This window comes from Dipodomys merriami, unplaced genomic scaffold (assembly GCF_024711535.1).
Source record: "Dipodomys merriami isolate MVZ:Mamm:240054 unplaced genomic scaffold, mDipMer1.0.p SCAF_290, whole genome shotgun sequence".
Lineage (NCBI taxonomy): Eukaryota > Metazoa > Chordata > Mammalia > Rodentia > Heteromyidae > Dipodomys > Dipodomys merriami.
This window is the reverse complement of record NW_027204382.1, coordinates 825,626-843,168: the sequence shown is the minus strand read 5'-3', so window position 1 is coordinate 843,168 and position 17,543 is coordinate 825,626. Positions and strand designations below refer to the sequence as shown.

General features: G+C 38.1%; 1 protein-coding gene across 3 annotated transcripts in view; it reads left to right on the top strand.

Moving 5' to 3' along the window:
• Positions 1-16,619, top strand: part of LOC138839050 (UTP--glucose-1-phosphate uridylyltransferase) — a 48,621-nt gene extending 32,002 nt beyond the window's left edge. For all 3 annotated transcript variants that reach the window (XM_070038703.1, XM_070038705.1, XM_070038704.1), the window contains exons 4-10: positions 8,391-8,576; positions 9,645-9,778; positions 10,809-11,106; positions 12,099-12,296; positions 12,738-12,980; positions 14,870-14,974; positions 16,170-16,619. In XM_070038703.1, coding sequence (XP_069894804.1) covers positions 8,391-8,576; positions 9,645-9,778; positions 10,809-11,106; positions 12,099-12,296; positions 12,738-12,980; positions 14,870-14,974; positions 16,170-16,277 — 1,272 coding nt within the window. In that variant the 3' untranslated portion in view covers positions 16,278-16,619. The remainder of the gene's footprint in view (positions 1-8,390; positions 8,577-9,644; positions 9,779-10,808; positions 11,107-12,098; positions 12,297-12,737; positions 12,981-14,869; positions 14,975-16,169) is intronic.
• Positions 16,620-17,543: the final 924 nt, after the last annotated feature.

Sequence of the window (17,543 nt, the reverse complement as noted above, 5' to 3'; positions counted from 1 at the left end):
ACAAATATCTGATCTTTGCAAGTACCTGGTAGCTCCTAAAGCCACAAATAATTGTTCTGAACTGAGATGTAGGGATTGAAGAGAAGGTAATTGTAGTTGTGAGATAGATAAAGTACAGATGTCTAGAAGCAAGAGATGATGTGACATGCTAGAGAATTCAAGGCTCTGTGTTCCAAAGAACAGTGTGTTGGTGGCATGGGAAATGAAAGAGGACAAGATAAAAAAGGCCAAACCATCAAGGACCTTGCCAACCATGTTTTCTAGTTAGGATCAGATTCAAGTATACAGAATACGGGAATCTAAAATAAAAAAATTATGCGGGGTGTCAGTGGCTCATGCTTGTGATCCTAGCTGCTTAGGAGGCTGATTTTCTGAGAATGACTGTTGAAAGCCAGCTTGGGCAGGAAAGCTCATGAGATTCTTCAGTTAATCACCAAAAAGCCCGAAGTAGCGCTGTGGCTAAAGTGGTAGAGTGCCAGCCTTGAGTAAAAGAAGCTCAGAGACAGTTCCCTGCCTGACAACAACAACAACAATTATTATTATTATTATTATAATCAGGGGAGAGTTAATCCAGTGGTAGCATCTCAGCTTAGTGGTCATTAGAAACTTGGGCTTCTCTGTCTTGGGTTCTGTCATTCTTAACATGGTACTAGAATGAACTCTGGTTGTCATGTCTTTATTACAGATGGCAGCAAGGAGATGGGCACATCCCTTTGCCCTTCTAAGAGATTTCCTGGAAATCTTTCAGTTTTCTTTGAGTTAATAGATTTGGCCAGAACTTTGGTACAAATAGCTTCAAAATACAATCTTTTATTCTGGAAGACAATATGCCTAGCTGAAAGAGTTTTAAAATTGAAGGGAAATGAATGATATTGTGGTAGGCAACTAATCTCTGCCATCTTTATGTGTGTGTGTTTGTGTACATGCATGCATGTACACACATACAGGTTTACTAGTCCTGAAACTCGGGGCTTGGGCACTGTCCCTGAGCTTTTTTGCCCAAGGCTAGCACTATACCACTTGAGCCACAGCTTTACTTCCAGCTTTTCGTGGTTAGTTGGAGGTTGGAGTCTCTTAAAGTTTCTGTCTGGACTAGTTTCAAATTGTGATCCTCAGATCTCAGCCTCCTGAGTAGCTAGGATTACAGGCATGAGCCACCAGTGCCTGGCTGCTTTGTTTTGTGAATAATGTTAAAAACATGCTCAAATTCTCTCTTACAAGAGAGGGAGGTGGAGGATGAGGGTGGAGGAAGCTAAGGAGACCCTGCAGACCACTGAGATAAGACAGGTCTAAGATGAGAAGATATTGACCATGGCAACAAATACAATTTCATGAGATTGAAAAGATTTGTAACTAAACAGATGTGAGCATGCTCTTAGCTAGCAGCCAGAGAAAGAAGTGATGAAACCAAGGGATTGGAGCTGACTGTAAGAAGAAAGTCTATTACAAGAAGTAGGCAAGGAAAACAGAGAGGTATTTCAGAAGGTAAGAGGAAGAAAGCATTCCAGGATTTGGGGAGTGATCCATTGTGTCAAGTTTACCTGAGAATACAAGTAAAAGAAATATTGGTGTTACTGACAGGTTGTAGCAATTAGGAGGTTGGTTGTATGAAGACTAGTCCATCCAGTGATAGAGCAGAAAAGCAAACTGTAGTAGGTAGTGGAATTAGTGAGAGATGAGAGAAGTTGGGGGTGCTCATGGAAAAAAATTTAGTGAAGGTTAGGTACCCTATTCAGGAGGTAGAGATTGGGAGTAGACAAGCCAAAAAAGTTAGCAAGACCTCTCAACCATAAGCTAGATGTGGTGGTTTGTGCCTTCCATTTCAGCTGTGAAAAGGAGAATCACAGTCTAGCCTGGCCTAGGCAAAACCCAGAAGACCCTATGTATAACCAACAAAACTAAGATAAAAAGAGCTAGAGATGTGGCTCAAGTACAGAGTGCTGAGTTCATAAACCAGTACACCTACTCTCAAAAAAAAAAAAATGAGCTGGGATAAGTGGAGACTGAATAACTGATGTATTGGAATCCTTGAGATGGCCACTGGGAGAGAGATTGCCTTAGGACAGCTCTTCCAATGACCAGAAGGAAAGGAAATAAGAATGGAGGTTCAGGAAGGTCTGAGGATCTGGTAGAAGACAATAGGTTTTATTTGCAATGTGTAAAAGGAGTTGATCTCATTTTGGTGGCTGAGGGAATAGAGTGTTAATGAACTTGTTGAACCACATGATGATGTTGCACATATTAGTTTTCCAGCTTTTCTTTAATAACAAAATAATCTATGGTCTGGGCAGTTTTCTGTGATGAAATTGATATACAGATGATAGGATTCTGGTCATTACATTCAGACATGTGAAATGAAGAGACAGTATGTGAATGTGCCTACCACAGAACTTGGCATGTGCACATGGGTGCTCACAAGACACAGACACACATACACTGTGCACAAGGATTTAGTGAGTAAGTCAGTGTTCTTGGAACACTCTCTGTACATATGGAGCATTATTCCTAATTTGTTTGACTGTTTACACAGCTCATTTTCTCTTAGGCAAACTTACTGTTGTTGGAAAAAAAATTCTTTCAGATTGCAATAATCACACCCTTGTGAACCATAACAGGGCAGGTACTGTTAGCTTGGTTTGGGTATTTGGCACTGTTTCCAGGAATAGCACAAATATGCTACCCAGAACTGGGTTATACTATTGCTAATGGGAACAGTGTGTCCATAGCTGTGTGATGAATTTGGCTTTTCTTCTAAGTTGAAACTAAGTTGTGAACAGACTTGGCAAGCTACAGATCATGGCAGACAGTTCTGTGTGATTTTTTTTTTTCAATCTCTTAAAAGACCTCCTTCCCATTTCTGCAGAAAAACTAGAGAGCAGGATGATGTTTAAATCCTCTTATTTAAGTCAATTGCTTTCTTTCACTAATTCCCTGGAGCAAGTTAGGTATTTGACCAATTCTCTTCTGCCAGTAAGAAGAAAACATGAGTGCTCTGGATATTTTGCCAGGAACCTTTTGAGGTTTGTCCCACATCACCTATGGGGCTTGCCTTACCATCTGCTCTGCTGCACTATATATGGTTTTCTGCAACACTAAATTCTGTTTATGCCTGGAGAAAAAGAGAAACAGGATAATTACGATTGAAAGCACAAAGATTGCATTTAGTGCCTGACTAAAGTGATTCAGTAAGCATCACTTTGAAGCAGTGCATGCTACTCCCTGTTGTCTCCAAACACAATCCCTTTTTTTTTTTTTGTCGGTCATGGGGCTTGAACTCTGGGCCTGGGCACTGTCCCTCAGCTCTTCAGCTCAAGGCTAGCACTCTACCACTTGAGACACAGCCCTGCTTCTAGTTTTCTAGTGATTTATTGGAGATAAGAGTCTCACGGCCTTTCCTGCCCGGACTGGCTTTGAACCGCGATCCTCAGATCTCAGCCTCCTGAGTAGCTAGGATTACAGGTGTGAGCCACTGGCGCCCAGCAGACACCATCCATTTTTGTCTGTGTTACTGTCTTTGTGTATTCTCCTGGGAGAGCTGAGAAGGAACATGGCAGACATATCTAAAATGTCTAAGACTGGATATGTCCAGTTGTAACAAGCTGTTGCTAAGCAATTTTCTAAGTGACCTCCTTGGCTTGTTGAAATACACTATGTGGGGCTGCTTGGTGAGGCCCCTGGTAAAGGGTATGGCAGTGTCACCAACAGAAAGGACTTTTGTTGATATATAGAGTGATTTATTTATGTGACAGAAGCTATACTTGGCCATCTAATTGGACCTATGACAAGTTTTAGACAATGTCCTGGCTTCCTGGAATCAAACAGTTGTTCAATTCATCTACTGGTTGTGAGTTTTCTTTGCACACACATACTCATACACATGGCAGGAAGTGGGGAGAGGATTGAAGTAGGCATAAGTCATAAACACAAGTTGAAGATTCCACTGGAGATTTCCAGCAGCAGCATTACCATTCTGGACATCTCTCCCCTTCACAGCTTGTTATTTTTTTCCTTTTCCTTTCACAGTTGTTAGATTCCTTTCTTGTGAATCTCAGATTCCTTAGCTGGATCAATACTGCTTTAAGGGTTAGGTGTAATACGCAAGGTAAGTGGGTATAACTGAATGTACTGCATAAAGAAATATGGTTCCTTGACATTTGCTAGGGAGGGATGACTCCATGCCCACTACACTTAAAACATTAAAGAATCCAGGCAGAAGGGAGCAAAGTTTTTTTGTTAGTTGCCAGGGCATATGCCCAAGAGTCTTATTAACTCAGTTTTGGAATTTTAATTTTATATGTGAGTTAGCTCATTTATTTCACACCAGTTTTTGAGCATTTTTAGAACTGCATCTTATTCATTTACTTTGTTTTCATTTGAGACTGTCTTGCTATGTAGCCCAGGCTGTCTTAGAACTCTTGAAGCTTCTGCTTCAGCCTCTTGAATGCTGGGATTATAGACATGAACCACCATATCGGTCCAGAGGTACATTTTTTATTTTATCTTAGATTCTTCAGATGATCACTGTTGGAAGATTTTAACTAAAACCAGAAGTATCTCAAATAGATCTTTTGACTAAAGGCTAAATGACCTAATGTTAAAATCAGTGTGAGGCTGACACTTCATTTTCAAATACTGTTTACCATGAAGGATTGAAAAGGAATGCTATTTGGGACAAGTGTGCTTTTATACATGTTATTCTTCCAACTGTACATATGTATGTTTATGATGTTTTACATTAAAATTTTAAGGTGGAATTGGAAAACAGGCCTCTCATTAGGAAAGAAATTCTACATTGTAATTTAAAAAATAACTATTCAAATCATTACAGAGTTAAGGGTATTTCTGAGCTCACAATTTTACCTAAAATGCATTCAAGAATCATGGGTTTTTACTTAAATTGATTTTCATACCCTTGTGAGACTTTTGCAAGTATTATATTTTGCCTGAGAAGTGAAAACTTAACTACTAAATGGAAATAATTGGCTTTTATGAAGTAATTGGAAAATAATTGACTTTGGCCCATTTTCTGACTCTTCTGAGTAAATATAATGTGCCCAAGAGATTTTTCTTTGTTATAGACTACTCAGAACCATTGTATCACTGTGGCATTTCTTTTATTGACCAGTTGCTTTTCAACAACTGGGCTTAAAAATAATTTTAACTATCTTTGTATATCAATATGACATCAGCTCTGTCATATACTAGTAGCATGGCACTGAATTTGGGACTGAAATGCTGAACAAACTGATGTTCATGGCAGTAGCATCAAATTAAAACATCCTTCAATGAATTTTGATACACTGGGTGGAGCACACTGTGTGTATATATGTGTGTTGAGGATACAAGTTGCTGTTACCCCTTTGTTATCCTCACCTAGACCATATGCTGTCAAGGAAGTGACTAGTAAGTAAGATATGTGTAGGGAAGAACAGCTTCTCTGGCAGCACTTGGACCTGCCCCTTGGCAGTTAGCATCCCGTATCTAGGTAGCATTCTCTGAAGTACCCAAAGGTTTGTTTTCTCCTTTAGTCAGTTCCTTTCTTTTCTTTCTTTCTTTCTTTTTTTTTTATTGTTACAATTACATGGGCAAGGTAATGAGTACATTTCTTATCAAGCATTGTTGCCTCCTCCTTTGTTTCCCCTTTCTATCCCTTCCCATCTCCCCCCCCCCCCGCCCCCCACCCCTCACCCCCAACGAAAGTTGTAAAGTTCGTTTTTCGAAATAACATCTTGTACATCTCATTGTTGTAATGGGTCCACCTGTATCCCTATTTAAACAATTTGTTTTTTCCCATCTCCTCACAAAGTATACCAACATCTAATATAGTGAAAACAGGGGTTATACTGTGGGCGAGGGACATACAAAGCAACAAAGATATCATCTTATAAATATGTTAGAAACAAGAAAATGTGGTATATATACACAATGGAATTCTATGCCTCCATCAGAAAGAATGACATTGCCCCATTTGTTAGGAAATGGAAAGGCTTGGTAAATAATATATTAAGTGAAGTAAGTCAGGCCCAAAGAAACATAGATCCCATGGTTTCCCTTATTTGCAATAACTAGTATATGTCTTGTTTTTGTTTTTGTTTTTGTTTTGGGTCCGGTCGTGGGGCCTGAACTCTGGGACTGGGCGCTGTCCCTCAGCTCTTCAGCTCAAGGCTAGCGCTCTACCACTTGAGCCACAGCACCACTTCCAGCTTTTTTCTTTTTGCTTATGTGGTGCTGAGGAATCGAACCCAGAGCCTCAGGCATGCAAGGTAAGCGCTCTACCACTGAGCCACCTTCCCAGCCCTAACTAGTATATGTCTAAGACGAGCAGAAACGGTCAGATAAGTTGATATTAAGCAAAATTAACCCCAAGATAAGGATTCAAATGTTTTTTTCTTTCTTGTGATTGTTTCTAAAATATTTATAAGATGATTTCTTTTGTTGAGATCTACTTAACTACATAAACCAGGAGAACTGATAATCTTAATACATTAGGAAACAATTCAGAATGAGTGATAATGAGGGTGGGATGAGTAGAAAGTATTGGTAAGGGGTGGGAAGGTGGCTCAGTGGTAGAGCGCTTGCCTTGCATGCTCGAGGCCCTGGGTTCGATTCCTCAGCACCACGTAAGCAAAAAGAAAAAAAGCCGGAAGTGGCGCTGTGGCTCAAGTGGTAGAGCACTAGCCTTGAGCTGAAGAGCTGAGGGACAGCGCCCAGGCCCAGAGTTCAGGCCCCATGACCGGACCCCAAAAAGAAAGTATTGGTAATATTGTTTTGAGTTCTGTAGGATTTACGCCCAAGTAAGAAAGTGTATTGGTCCACACTTGGTAGTTACTACAGAATATTAAGAGATTAAAAGAAGTGAATCTCACACTAGTGTTTTGTGGAAATAACTGTGACAACAAAAAAATGGTTTCTGTTGTAAATGTTATCGTTCTTTTCCTATAAGAGACAACTTAAAGTTCTGTTCACTGAAACAGCTAGAATGCCTTTAGAAAGGAAGATGAGTTGGGATTTTCTCCAACTTCAGATCTTGGTCTCTCCTTCCTTCCTAGGGCATTTCTTAGAGTAATAAGAAGACCTTTCTACTTCAGTGACATCTGAGAGGTGTGTGTGTGTGTGTGTGTGCCAATATTGTGGTTTTCATTGTTGTTATTGTTGTTGCTTGAACTCTGGGCCTGGGTGCTGTCCCCGTATTCCTTTTGCTTAAGGCTAGTGCTCTACCACTTGAGCCACAGTTCCACTTCTAGCTTTTTCTGTGATTAATTGGAAATAAGAGTCTCATGGACTTTCTTGCCTGGGCTAGCTTGGAACCTCAGATCCTCAGATCTCAGCCTCCTGAGTAGATAGGATCACAGGCGTGAGCCACCAGCACCTTGATTATTTGTATTCAAGGCTGGTGCTCTACCACTTGAGCTATAGCTTCACTTCTGGCTTTTTTTGGTTAATTGGAGAAAACAGGCTTATGGACTAACCTTCCCTGGGGTGACTTAAAGCTCAATTCTCGGGTTTTGGCCTCCTGAGTAGCTAGAATTAGGCGTGAGCCCACCAGTGAGTACCCAGGCAGAGAGTTAAATTCTTTAGGAAGGAATTGTCCTTGTGCACACTTAGAAGCGTGACAGAGAGCTTTGCTACTTTGTTCTAAAATGTAGTCACAGACTGGAGAATAGCATGGAACTAGTGTTATTTGGGTTTGCCTCTATGATGGAGACACTATATGATCATCTAGTCTTCAGAATTAAAAGTAGTTTATACTGCACCACAACTATTCAGATGATGAATTTTCTATATCTCATTCGCTATATATCAAACTGGAAATTCTGAGCATTTGAAGATAATTCAAGAAAATTTGAATGTTCCTACCAACCACACAAATGTTTGAAGACATTTTCACAACATTTTCCTTTATTTTCTTTTTGGTCGGTCATGGGGCTTGAATTCTGGGCCTGATCACTGTCCCTGAGCACTTCAGTTCAAGGCCAACACTCTACCACTTGAGCCACAGCAACACTTCTGGTTTTCTGGTGGTTAATTGGAAGTAAGAGTCTCATGGGCCTTCCTGCCCAGGCTGGCTTAGAACCAAGATCCTCAGATCTCAGCCTCTTGAGTAGCTAGGATTATAGGCATGAGGCACCTGCGCCCAGATAACTTTTTCCTTTTTTTATACTCCATTGTAATGTAAGTAGACCACCAAACCAAATCTGTGTGCAAGGGAAATTGCCTGTAAGCATTTGGTTTTGAACCAGAAAGGCCTGTGACATTGAAGGAAAGGTGGTTTATATTTTACACTGAGAAACCAAAACTCTTTTAAAAGTATGGATATAATCCTGGGGTTGGCTTGCTTTTAATCATCATGCTATTTGAATTACTTATATAATTTAATTTTTTCCTTTTAGATTCAACCCTATGAAAAGATAAAGGCAAGAGGATTGCCTGATAATATCTCTTCTGTTTTGAATAAGCTGGTGGTAGTGAAACTCAATGGTGGTTTGGGAACCAGCATGGGTTGCAAAGGTCCTAAAAGTCTGATTGGTGTGAGGAATGAGAATACTTTTTTGGATCTGACTGTTCAGCAAATTGAAGTAAGTAACACAACAATAGTTTTATTAAACTAGTAAACTGATTTTTAGGTTATTATAATGTTTTATTATTAAATGTAGCAGATGTGAATTTGAGCTAGTCAAAGAGCTGTTAGTGTGAAATAAAAAGCTTAATGGCATGTCCAAAGGGTGACATAAAGCCTCATCTTAAATATCCTTTGTGATTTCTGAAATCTCTGGGTGTTTAGATTCTCCTTTGATCTGCCTCCTTCTAGTCCCCTTCTATCTAGTGGTAGTAGGCTTCATGATGTAGGGATGACCTGGCTTAACTCTTTTGGGAAGCTGGGGAGATGCTCTGTATCTGGTTGGATGCTATGGATGCTAAGAATGTTCTCAATTCTTTTTCTGAAAGACACAGGAATTAATCATAGACCCTAAATTCTTCATGGCAGTGGTCCTGATTTTTCCACTTCTGTATCCTTACTGCCTAGTACAAGGCAGGCAACTGCAAATATAGCAGCAAGTTAGAGCAGCAGCGAATGTTTATGCAGTACTTAATGTTCACCAAGCACTCTAAGCTCTTTCAAGAATTATTACTATTAGTACTATAATAATTATTACTATTAGTACTATTACTATTTATTATTATTACTATTATTACCCCCATTTTACAGATGAGGAAACCAGGACATAAAGAAAGTGACTCATTGGCCCAAAGTTCTCTATTTAATAAATCCAGACAGCATGACTTCTAAGAGTGTGTTTTTCTCTACTCTGTATTACCTATTAGTTCTTTTGAGATTGAAAAAGATTTGTTTAAGCATGACTGAGTTTTTGAACATCAGTCCTGAGCACAGGGAACCATAGCTGTGTTAACATTTCATTTTCATCCTCGCAGTTTGAGACACAAGAAAAAATGTTCAGGTAGCCATCCGTCCAGCCATAGAACCAAAAGCACTAATACAGACAGCCCCAGAGCTGTGCTGCTCAGAGGCACCAGTCTGGGTCTCAGTTTAGACATTTTAGAATTAACAAGAAAGGGATAACTTTACATTTTTAAGCAAAGGAAATATAAATCTGAGTGATGTGATTGTTACTTTTCCTTCCTAGCATTTGAACAAAACCTACAATACAGATGTTCCTCTTGTTTTAATGAATTCTTTTAACACGGATGAAGATACAAAAAAAATACTACAGAAGTACAATCACTGTCGTGTGAAAATCTACACTTTCAATCAAAGCAGGTACAAGGAGTAAAAAAAAAAATCACTGTAGTGGATGTTACTTATAAAAATGTTTATTAGCAGAGCAGCTTCCAGATGTACTTGTGCCAAAGATGAATGCTTACAAGGGCTTGATGCCTTTAAAAGCTGAACATTTGCTAATAAATGCGTGTAGTATAAATACTGTTTGAGTCTATATTTTCCTCTTCTTAAAATCTTTTTGAGATTCTTATTAGATCTTTGCATTTAAAGGGCATACTCTTTAGGTAGCTCTGGGAAAGACTCTGTTATGTTTTAAAGTGTTGATAACCTTCTTTCCTTTTGGAATGAATTTCTTCAACCTGAATAATTTAGTAAATGCTGGAGAAAAAGCATGTACTGGAGAAGGTAGGGTGAATAGAAGCCCAGACTGCAGGGGGAATACAGCTTTAAGTATGGATAGCAAGCCTACATAAAGTTGTGCCTATGTCTGAAGCTGTATCATTGATTTGTTTAGTTGTGTTTTTTTAGACTCTCCCCATTAACACTTTTTCCACATCATAGATACTTTTCCTCCAGCTTCTAGTTGACTTTCAGTCTATTGCTGTGCCATGTCCTGCTTTTCTCTCCCCATTGCCAGTCTTTACCTGTGTGCTCACTGGTGCTGGGAAGCAGTCATCCAGGTACTCACCTGCTGCTTATTTTCCTACAGAAAAAAGAAAAGGTAGCTTTCCCTAGATAAATTTCCAAGAATTATTCACAACCAAATAAGTTCAAGAAAAATTATTTAATATATCCCTTCTTTTGGAGAGTCACAAAATATCTTAAAATATGATGAATGTTCCGTAAGTATGTTTATGGAAAACCTTTTTTTGCAGCAAATATTACTACCTAGAAAACAGAATTGGAACACAGATAAGAGATTTTCTTTAATGAATTCACTTATAACTAAATTACTGTTCATAATATTAGACATGGAAAAAAGATATTTTATTTAACTTTAATGCATTGTTTTACATGAAGGTCTGTAGTGCTCTAGTTGATATTACAAAATGATTTTTCTTTTTTTAAGGTACCCGAGGATTAATAAAGAATCATTACTTCCTGTAGCAAAGGACGTATCTTACTCAGGGGAAAATACAGAAGCTTGGTACCCACCAGGCCATGGAGACATCTATGCCAGTTTCTACAACTCTGGTTTGCTTGGCACCTTCATAGGAGAAGGCAAAGAGTATATTTTTGTGTCTAACATAGATAATCTGGGTGCCACAGTGGATCTTTACATTCTTAATCACCTTATGAACCCACCTAATGGGAAACGCTGTGAATTTGTCATGGAAGTCACAAATAAAACACGTGCAGATGTAAAGGTAAATACTGACAGGAAGCAATCTGGAGATTCATTTTTTTTTACATTTCCTAGATTATATAGTTAAAGCTTTCTTTTTCTAATTCAGTAGTTACCATTTTAAACATAATGGTATTTATCTTAATATGCTTATTACCATTGTAAGACAGTGAGATGGTATTTTGTAGAGTACCTTCATTTCTAACAGTGTGTACATCCATGATGTATAGAATTAAAGTCAACTTTAGTTTTTGGGTAATCTAATTCAGTAATTTTAATTGAAAATTTCATGTGTATTTATAGAATAAAACTGAAATGTAAAAACATTTTCATTGTTCAGACCTTTAATATTCTTCAAAGCTTAGTGCTTATGGTTTTTAGTCCTTTAATGAAAACAGAATTTTCATTCCTTTCCTACAGTATTTTTTGTTTTGTTTTGTCACTCTAATATCTTTGTATCACTTGCAAAAATAATTGTTGGTGCAAAGGACAAATTTGTGTAACCTGACTTTATTGGCAACACTTGACCTTTGATGAAATAGCATGCAAAATTTTAGTACTTACTCAAACAAGAGAACTGAGTAGTGTACTTACTAATGTTCCTTTCTATCCATACAGGCATGGCGTAGGAACTGCAGGAACAACTCTAGTCTGAGGCTACTTCTTAGCCACTTTTGCATTTGTTTCTCTCTTACCATAGAACCAGTTAAGGCAGGGCCTGAGGTGGTAGGACTAGCTGTTTGGTGATGAGCAGTGATTTAGGAATAAGAGGATTGGCTGTTAATATAGCAGCCCTTTAGAAATTGAAGCATCTGATGTACTTATTTAGGGCTTTAATTATGGACTAAGATAGTGGGACTATATAATAAAATAACAACTGGAATAATTTACTTGTACTTTCAAATGTGTTCCTTTGTATACTATAAGACTATCATTGTAAAATTCTATGAAATTTATAAGCAGTATAGTTGTGATTTACAAAGTTGTAGAAGCATTCATTTTCTTCCTTTTTAGGGTGGAACACTTACTCAATATGAAGGCAAATTGAGACTGGTGGAAATTGCTCAAGTGCCAAAAGCACATGTTGATGAGTTCAAGTCTGTATCAAAATTTAAAATATTTAACACAAACAACCTATGGATTTCTCTTGCAGCAGTTAAAAGACTGCAAGAACAGAATGCGATTGACATGGAAATCATTGTGAATCCAAAGGTAACAAGGTTGCATCTAATTGGTTTCCTTGCTTCCTAAGATCATAATACTCTCCACTCCCTCTGGTCTGTCTGTCCCATCAGTCACTCCCTAGTCCTTGCCCTACTCATCCCTGTAATGTGCACCTAATCTGTCTCTAGGCTGTGGTAATGGTGAGAGCCCTGGGCTATCATAAGTAGAGGACTTCCTACCTCATGCATACTGTTCTATCTGACCTTCAGTTCTTTATTGTAAAATAAAATATTACTGAACCAAAGAGGCTGAGAAAAGATCTCATATGATTAAGAGCTTAACTGTTAATCATTAATATTAGTATATTTCTTTTAATGATTCCCTGATAACACTTCTCAAATATTAAATAGCCCCCACCAAATTGAGCTATGAGTTATAGGTACCTAAAACCTGTGTTTTATTTTTTTTCCCCATTCCTTTTTCTTATAGACTTTGGATGGAGGCCTAAATGTTATTCAATTAGAAACTGCAGTTGGAGCTGCGATTAAAAGTTTTGAGAATTCTTTAGGTATTAATGTTCCCAGGAGTCGTTTTCTGCCTGTCAAGACTACTTCAGATCTCTTGCTTGTGATGTCAAACCTCTATAGCCTTAATGCAGGATCTTTGACAATGAGTGAAAAGCGGGAATTTCCTACAGTGCCCTTGGTTAAATTAGGCAGTTCTTTTACAAAGGTACGTTAACTATAAAGGTAAACTGAAAGATGTGCTTGTGGACTAGGGATTTAGTTTCCATTACTGACCTGATGGATTTCTCCATCTTTGGTATCATTTAAAGGAATTAACTATAAAAGATAAACAGATTTTTTTTTTCAGTACTAGAGTTTGAATTTAGAGTCTGTTACTCACCCAGGCTACTTAACCAGTGGGATCTCTACCACTTAAGACACACCTCTATTTCTGGCTTTTTGCTGGCTAATTGAAGATAATAGTCTTACAGACTTATCTGTTCAGGCTGACTTCCAACCATGATCCTCAGATCTGTTTCCTGAGCAGTTAGGATTACAGACGTGAGCCACCAGCCCCTGGCAACATCTTTGTCTTTATGAAACCGATGTTCTAGAGAGAAGATACTAAGTAAAATACATCAAAACATATGAAGTGAAAAATCTATGGAGAAAAACAATAAAGACTATGTATGAGTGGAGATTGAGTGCAGGTGTCTATAGTACAAAACCTGTTCTAGGCAGGAGTAAAAACCAGTATAGCTGATAGCATCCCAAAGACTTCAGTCACGTCAAATGTTGCAAGTGTTGATGTGACATGGTGAGTCTTTGTGGTTGGTTGGTCTAGAAGGTCCTGCTATGCTATCCAAATCTGTTCTAGGACCAGACAGGGGTTAGTGTGGACTGCAGATGAAAAAGTTTGCAAACTATGATTGTTTATCTCAATGAAACACTTATTCCAAGAAATAATGAAAAATTCAGGTACTGGTGGCTCATTCATACAAATTTAGCCACTCAAGACAGTGAGGTCTGATGACTGTGGTTTTATACCAGTTCAGGCAGAAAAAACATGCAAAACTTAAATTAACTAGCAAAAAGCTAGACTCAATTGGTAGAGTACCATCCATGGGGGTGGAGGGGCGGGGAAGGAAGAAGCTGAGCAAGAGAATGAGGCCTGAGTTCAAGCCCCAGTACTGGCACGAATAAACAAGGAAGTATGAAAAAGAAATAAAAGATCATACAGCAAATGCTGCTGTTGACTCAGGATGAGAAATCACCATTGTGTTTATCCACATGGAGGTGTGGGAATCTGACTAGAATGAATTTGAGAATGGGAAAAGATGAATTAGAGAGAGGAATGTAGGCAAGAGTTTTGCCTTGAAGAGTAATTAGGCGATAAGTAAAAAGAGATCTAAGACTTGAAGGGTGTTAGTTTTTAAATATGGGAGAAACTTTGTATATGTTGGAAATTAATAAAGCAGGAGAAAAAAATACTTGAGAGAGATTCCCTGGAACAATATTCTTGAAGAGGCCTTATGAAGGAATCTAATGAACATTGGAATACAGAGGCTGGCTGTAAATCAGAATAGAAAACAGTCCAGCTCCAGTGGAATATATAGTAAAAATCAAATCCAGTGGAAGTTTGTTTCTAGTTTCTCAGCAAAATAATCAAGGTCATTAGTGACAACTCTTGTGTTTATAAACCTAAGAAAAAGACAAAGATAATAAGCTTATTTGTGATATTACTTTTCCTGAAATATACTGTACTTCTGATTTCTATCCATACCTTAAAACTCTATAGTCTAAACAGATTCAAACCATAATGATATGATCTCTCCTTTTTTCAACTATATGAACTACTCATCTGGCCTGCAGGACAGTAGCTTTTTGTCTTGACAAAGTATCTGATCTGCCCAACTGTACTGCAGATTGTTTTGATTCTAAAGATACTGTTCATATCTCCTTGCCTCTTTGGCATGGATCTTGAGTATAATGAGTGGTTAATAAATAGGCTCTTACCATAGAAAACCTGAGCTTGGCCATGTTTTACACACCAGTTAGAACTATCTTAATTTTTTATGAACGCATTTTTTTGAACAATTATATTTCTATTTAAAGGTTCAAGATTATCTAAGAAGATTTGAAAGCATACCAGATATGCTTGAATTGGATCATCTCACAGTCTCAGGAGATGTGACATTTGGCAAAAATGTTTCACTAAAGGTATGTTATAATGAAAATCACATTTGTAATAGCTTTATAAAACACATTTCACTTTCTAGTGGAAAGCAAACTAGTAATGAAACTACTGTTATTGAAATGACATTCTTTTTTGTAATTTTTATTTATTTTTTTGGTTGGTCATGGGGCTTGAACTCTGGGCTTGGGTGCTGTCCCTCAGCTCTTCAGCTCAAGGTGAGCGCTCTACCACTTGAGCCACAGGGCCACTTCTGGTTTTCTGAGTGGTATATTGGAGATAAGAGTCTCCTCACGGACTTTCCTGCCTGGCCTCAGCCTCCTGAGTAGCTAGGATTGCAGGTATAGCCACTAGCGCCCGGCGTGACATTCTTTAAAATAGAACCATTATTAAAATTAACTCACGAATATTGCTGTTTGAAAGTAGAAATAAACTTACAGTGAGTTTTGTTGTTTTTTGTTTTTTTGGTCGGTCTTGGAGCTTGAACCGTGGGCTTGGGGGCTGTCCCTGAGCTCTTTAGCTAGCTCTTCAAGGCTAGCACTTTACCACTTGAGCCACAGCACCACCTCCAGTTTCCTGCTGGTTAACTGGAGATAAAAAGTCCCATGGACTTTCTTGCCTGGGCTGGCTTTGAACCATGATCCTCATGTCTCAGCCTCCTGAGTAGCTAGGATTATGGGCGTGAGCCAATGGCACCTGGCTATTGATTTTTTAATACTAAATTTTTTAAAAGATCCCATACATTTGGTTCTCTTTAAAGTTACTTAAACAGAGATCTTGGGGGAAATGTATTCATTGGCTTAAAGATTGGAGAGGGGGGTATATTCAATTTTAATGTCTATTTGCTTGATCAAAACATGAAAAGTTATCACTAAACTGTCTCTTAAAAAATAATCTATGAAACCCTTCATGTTTAAATCTTAAACCAAGAAGTCTTTCTATATGAAGATTAGTTGATCCTGGTGGTCTTGCAGAAAAAGCCAGACCTGCAATAGTACTAGGTCTACTTCTCATTCTTGTTATTATCTCTGACAAGGAGACAAGATACTGCCAGGATTGACAGGACAAATCATAATATTTTCCTTAGCATGATACTTGGTTTTCATGTTTAATTTTGTTTATAGTTAACAATCCATTATAGGAATTGTACATATATTAATCATAATTGCATTTCAGTTGCAGTTCCAAGTACACTTTTGATTTTTGTTTTCCCTTACTTAGGGAACAGTTATCATCATTGCAAATCACGGTGACAGAATTGACATCCCCCCTGGAGCAGTATTAGAGAACAAGATTGTATCCGGAAATCTTCGCATTTTGGACCACTAAAATGAAAAAAATTGTGTATACACTTTATACTTTATTATGGGCTAGTTTCTTACAATGACATGTATGTCCTCTTGGATTCTAAATAGGCAGGTGCTTTACTACCTTACTGCATCCTGCAGGGTTGATTTTTAAAGTAGTTTTCTGCAGTATGCTTCTAGTCTACAGAAAACACAGATGGAGCAATACTTTGACGAGAAGCTTCCTGAAAGTTAGTTCATCTTAAAGTGCAATATTATTTAATCCTAAAACTGATCAGCTCTACTGAAATATCTTTTCATGGAAGTCTCACTGATGGTCACTTTGAATTGCCAGTGATTTAAAAAATAAAGCAGTGAAGCAATACACGTGTATACTTGTTTTTGTTTTTGTCGGTCGTGGGTCTTGAACCCTGGGTGCTGTCCCTCAGCTCTTCAGCTCAAGGCTCTACCACTTGAGCCATAGCCCCACTTCCAGTTTTCTGGTGGTTTAATGGAGGTAAGAGTCTCATGGACTTTCCTGCCCGGGCTAACTTTGAACAGCAATCTTCATATCTCAGCCTCCTGAGTAGCTAGGATTATAGGCATGAGTCACTGCTGCCTGGCTTTATACTTGTACTTTTTAATGCTAATTTTATGAAATGGCAAAATGGCTTATTCTTGCTAAGCAGTATAGGTTGAAAGATTTACTGTTGCTAAATACTAGCCAGCTACTGAATACTTAAATATTGCAAGTCTTATTTTTTTTTTTTTGTATCTCTAAGACTTTTAAACCCAACATTTCCATAGCAGTTGCATTTGAAGGTACTTATTAGTACCTTTCATTGAGTTCTAAAGCTGGGAGGCCTGCCATGCTTTCCACAGACTCTCCATTTATTTAAACAAAGTGGTGTTTCTTTTCTGGTTGGAAGGGTTGAGGCAGGCAGAGAAAGGTAGGGCATTTCTTTCCCAGCCTTGTACTCTAGTATACTGTGGTAAGAGTATAACTTCACTGATAGCTCTCTTTAAAAGCTCTACTGCTTGAAACTTGTTACCACTGAAATGTGTTTAGTAATTTCATTGAATGCCTTTTCTCTAAGAATGAAGCTAGACTTTATAGTTCTTCCACACTTGCTTTGAGTAGGTTGCTTGTTTAAAATTCACTGTATACTAAACCACTTAAAAAAAAGTTGTCTTTTGAAGTTTGGTAATTTTTACAGTTTTATTAGACAGTTTAAGAACCAATGACATACCTCAGTAATGATAAAGGAAAGAAAACAAGCTTTCCTTTCAAGAAACCAAAGAGCACAAA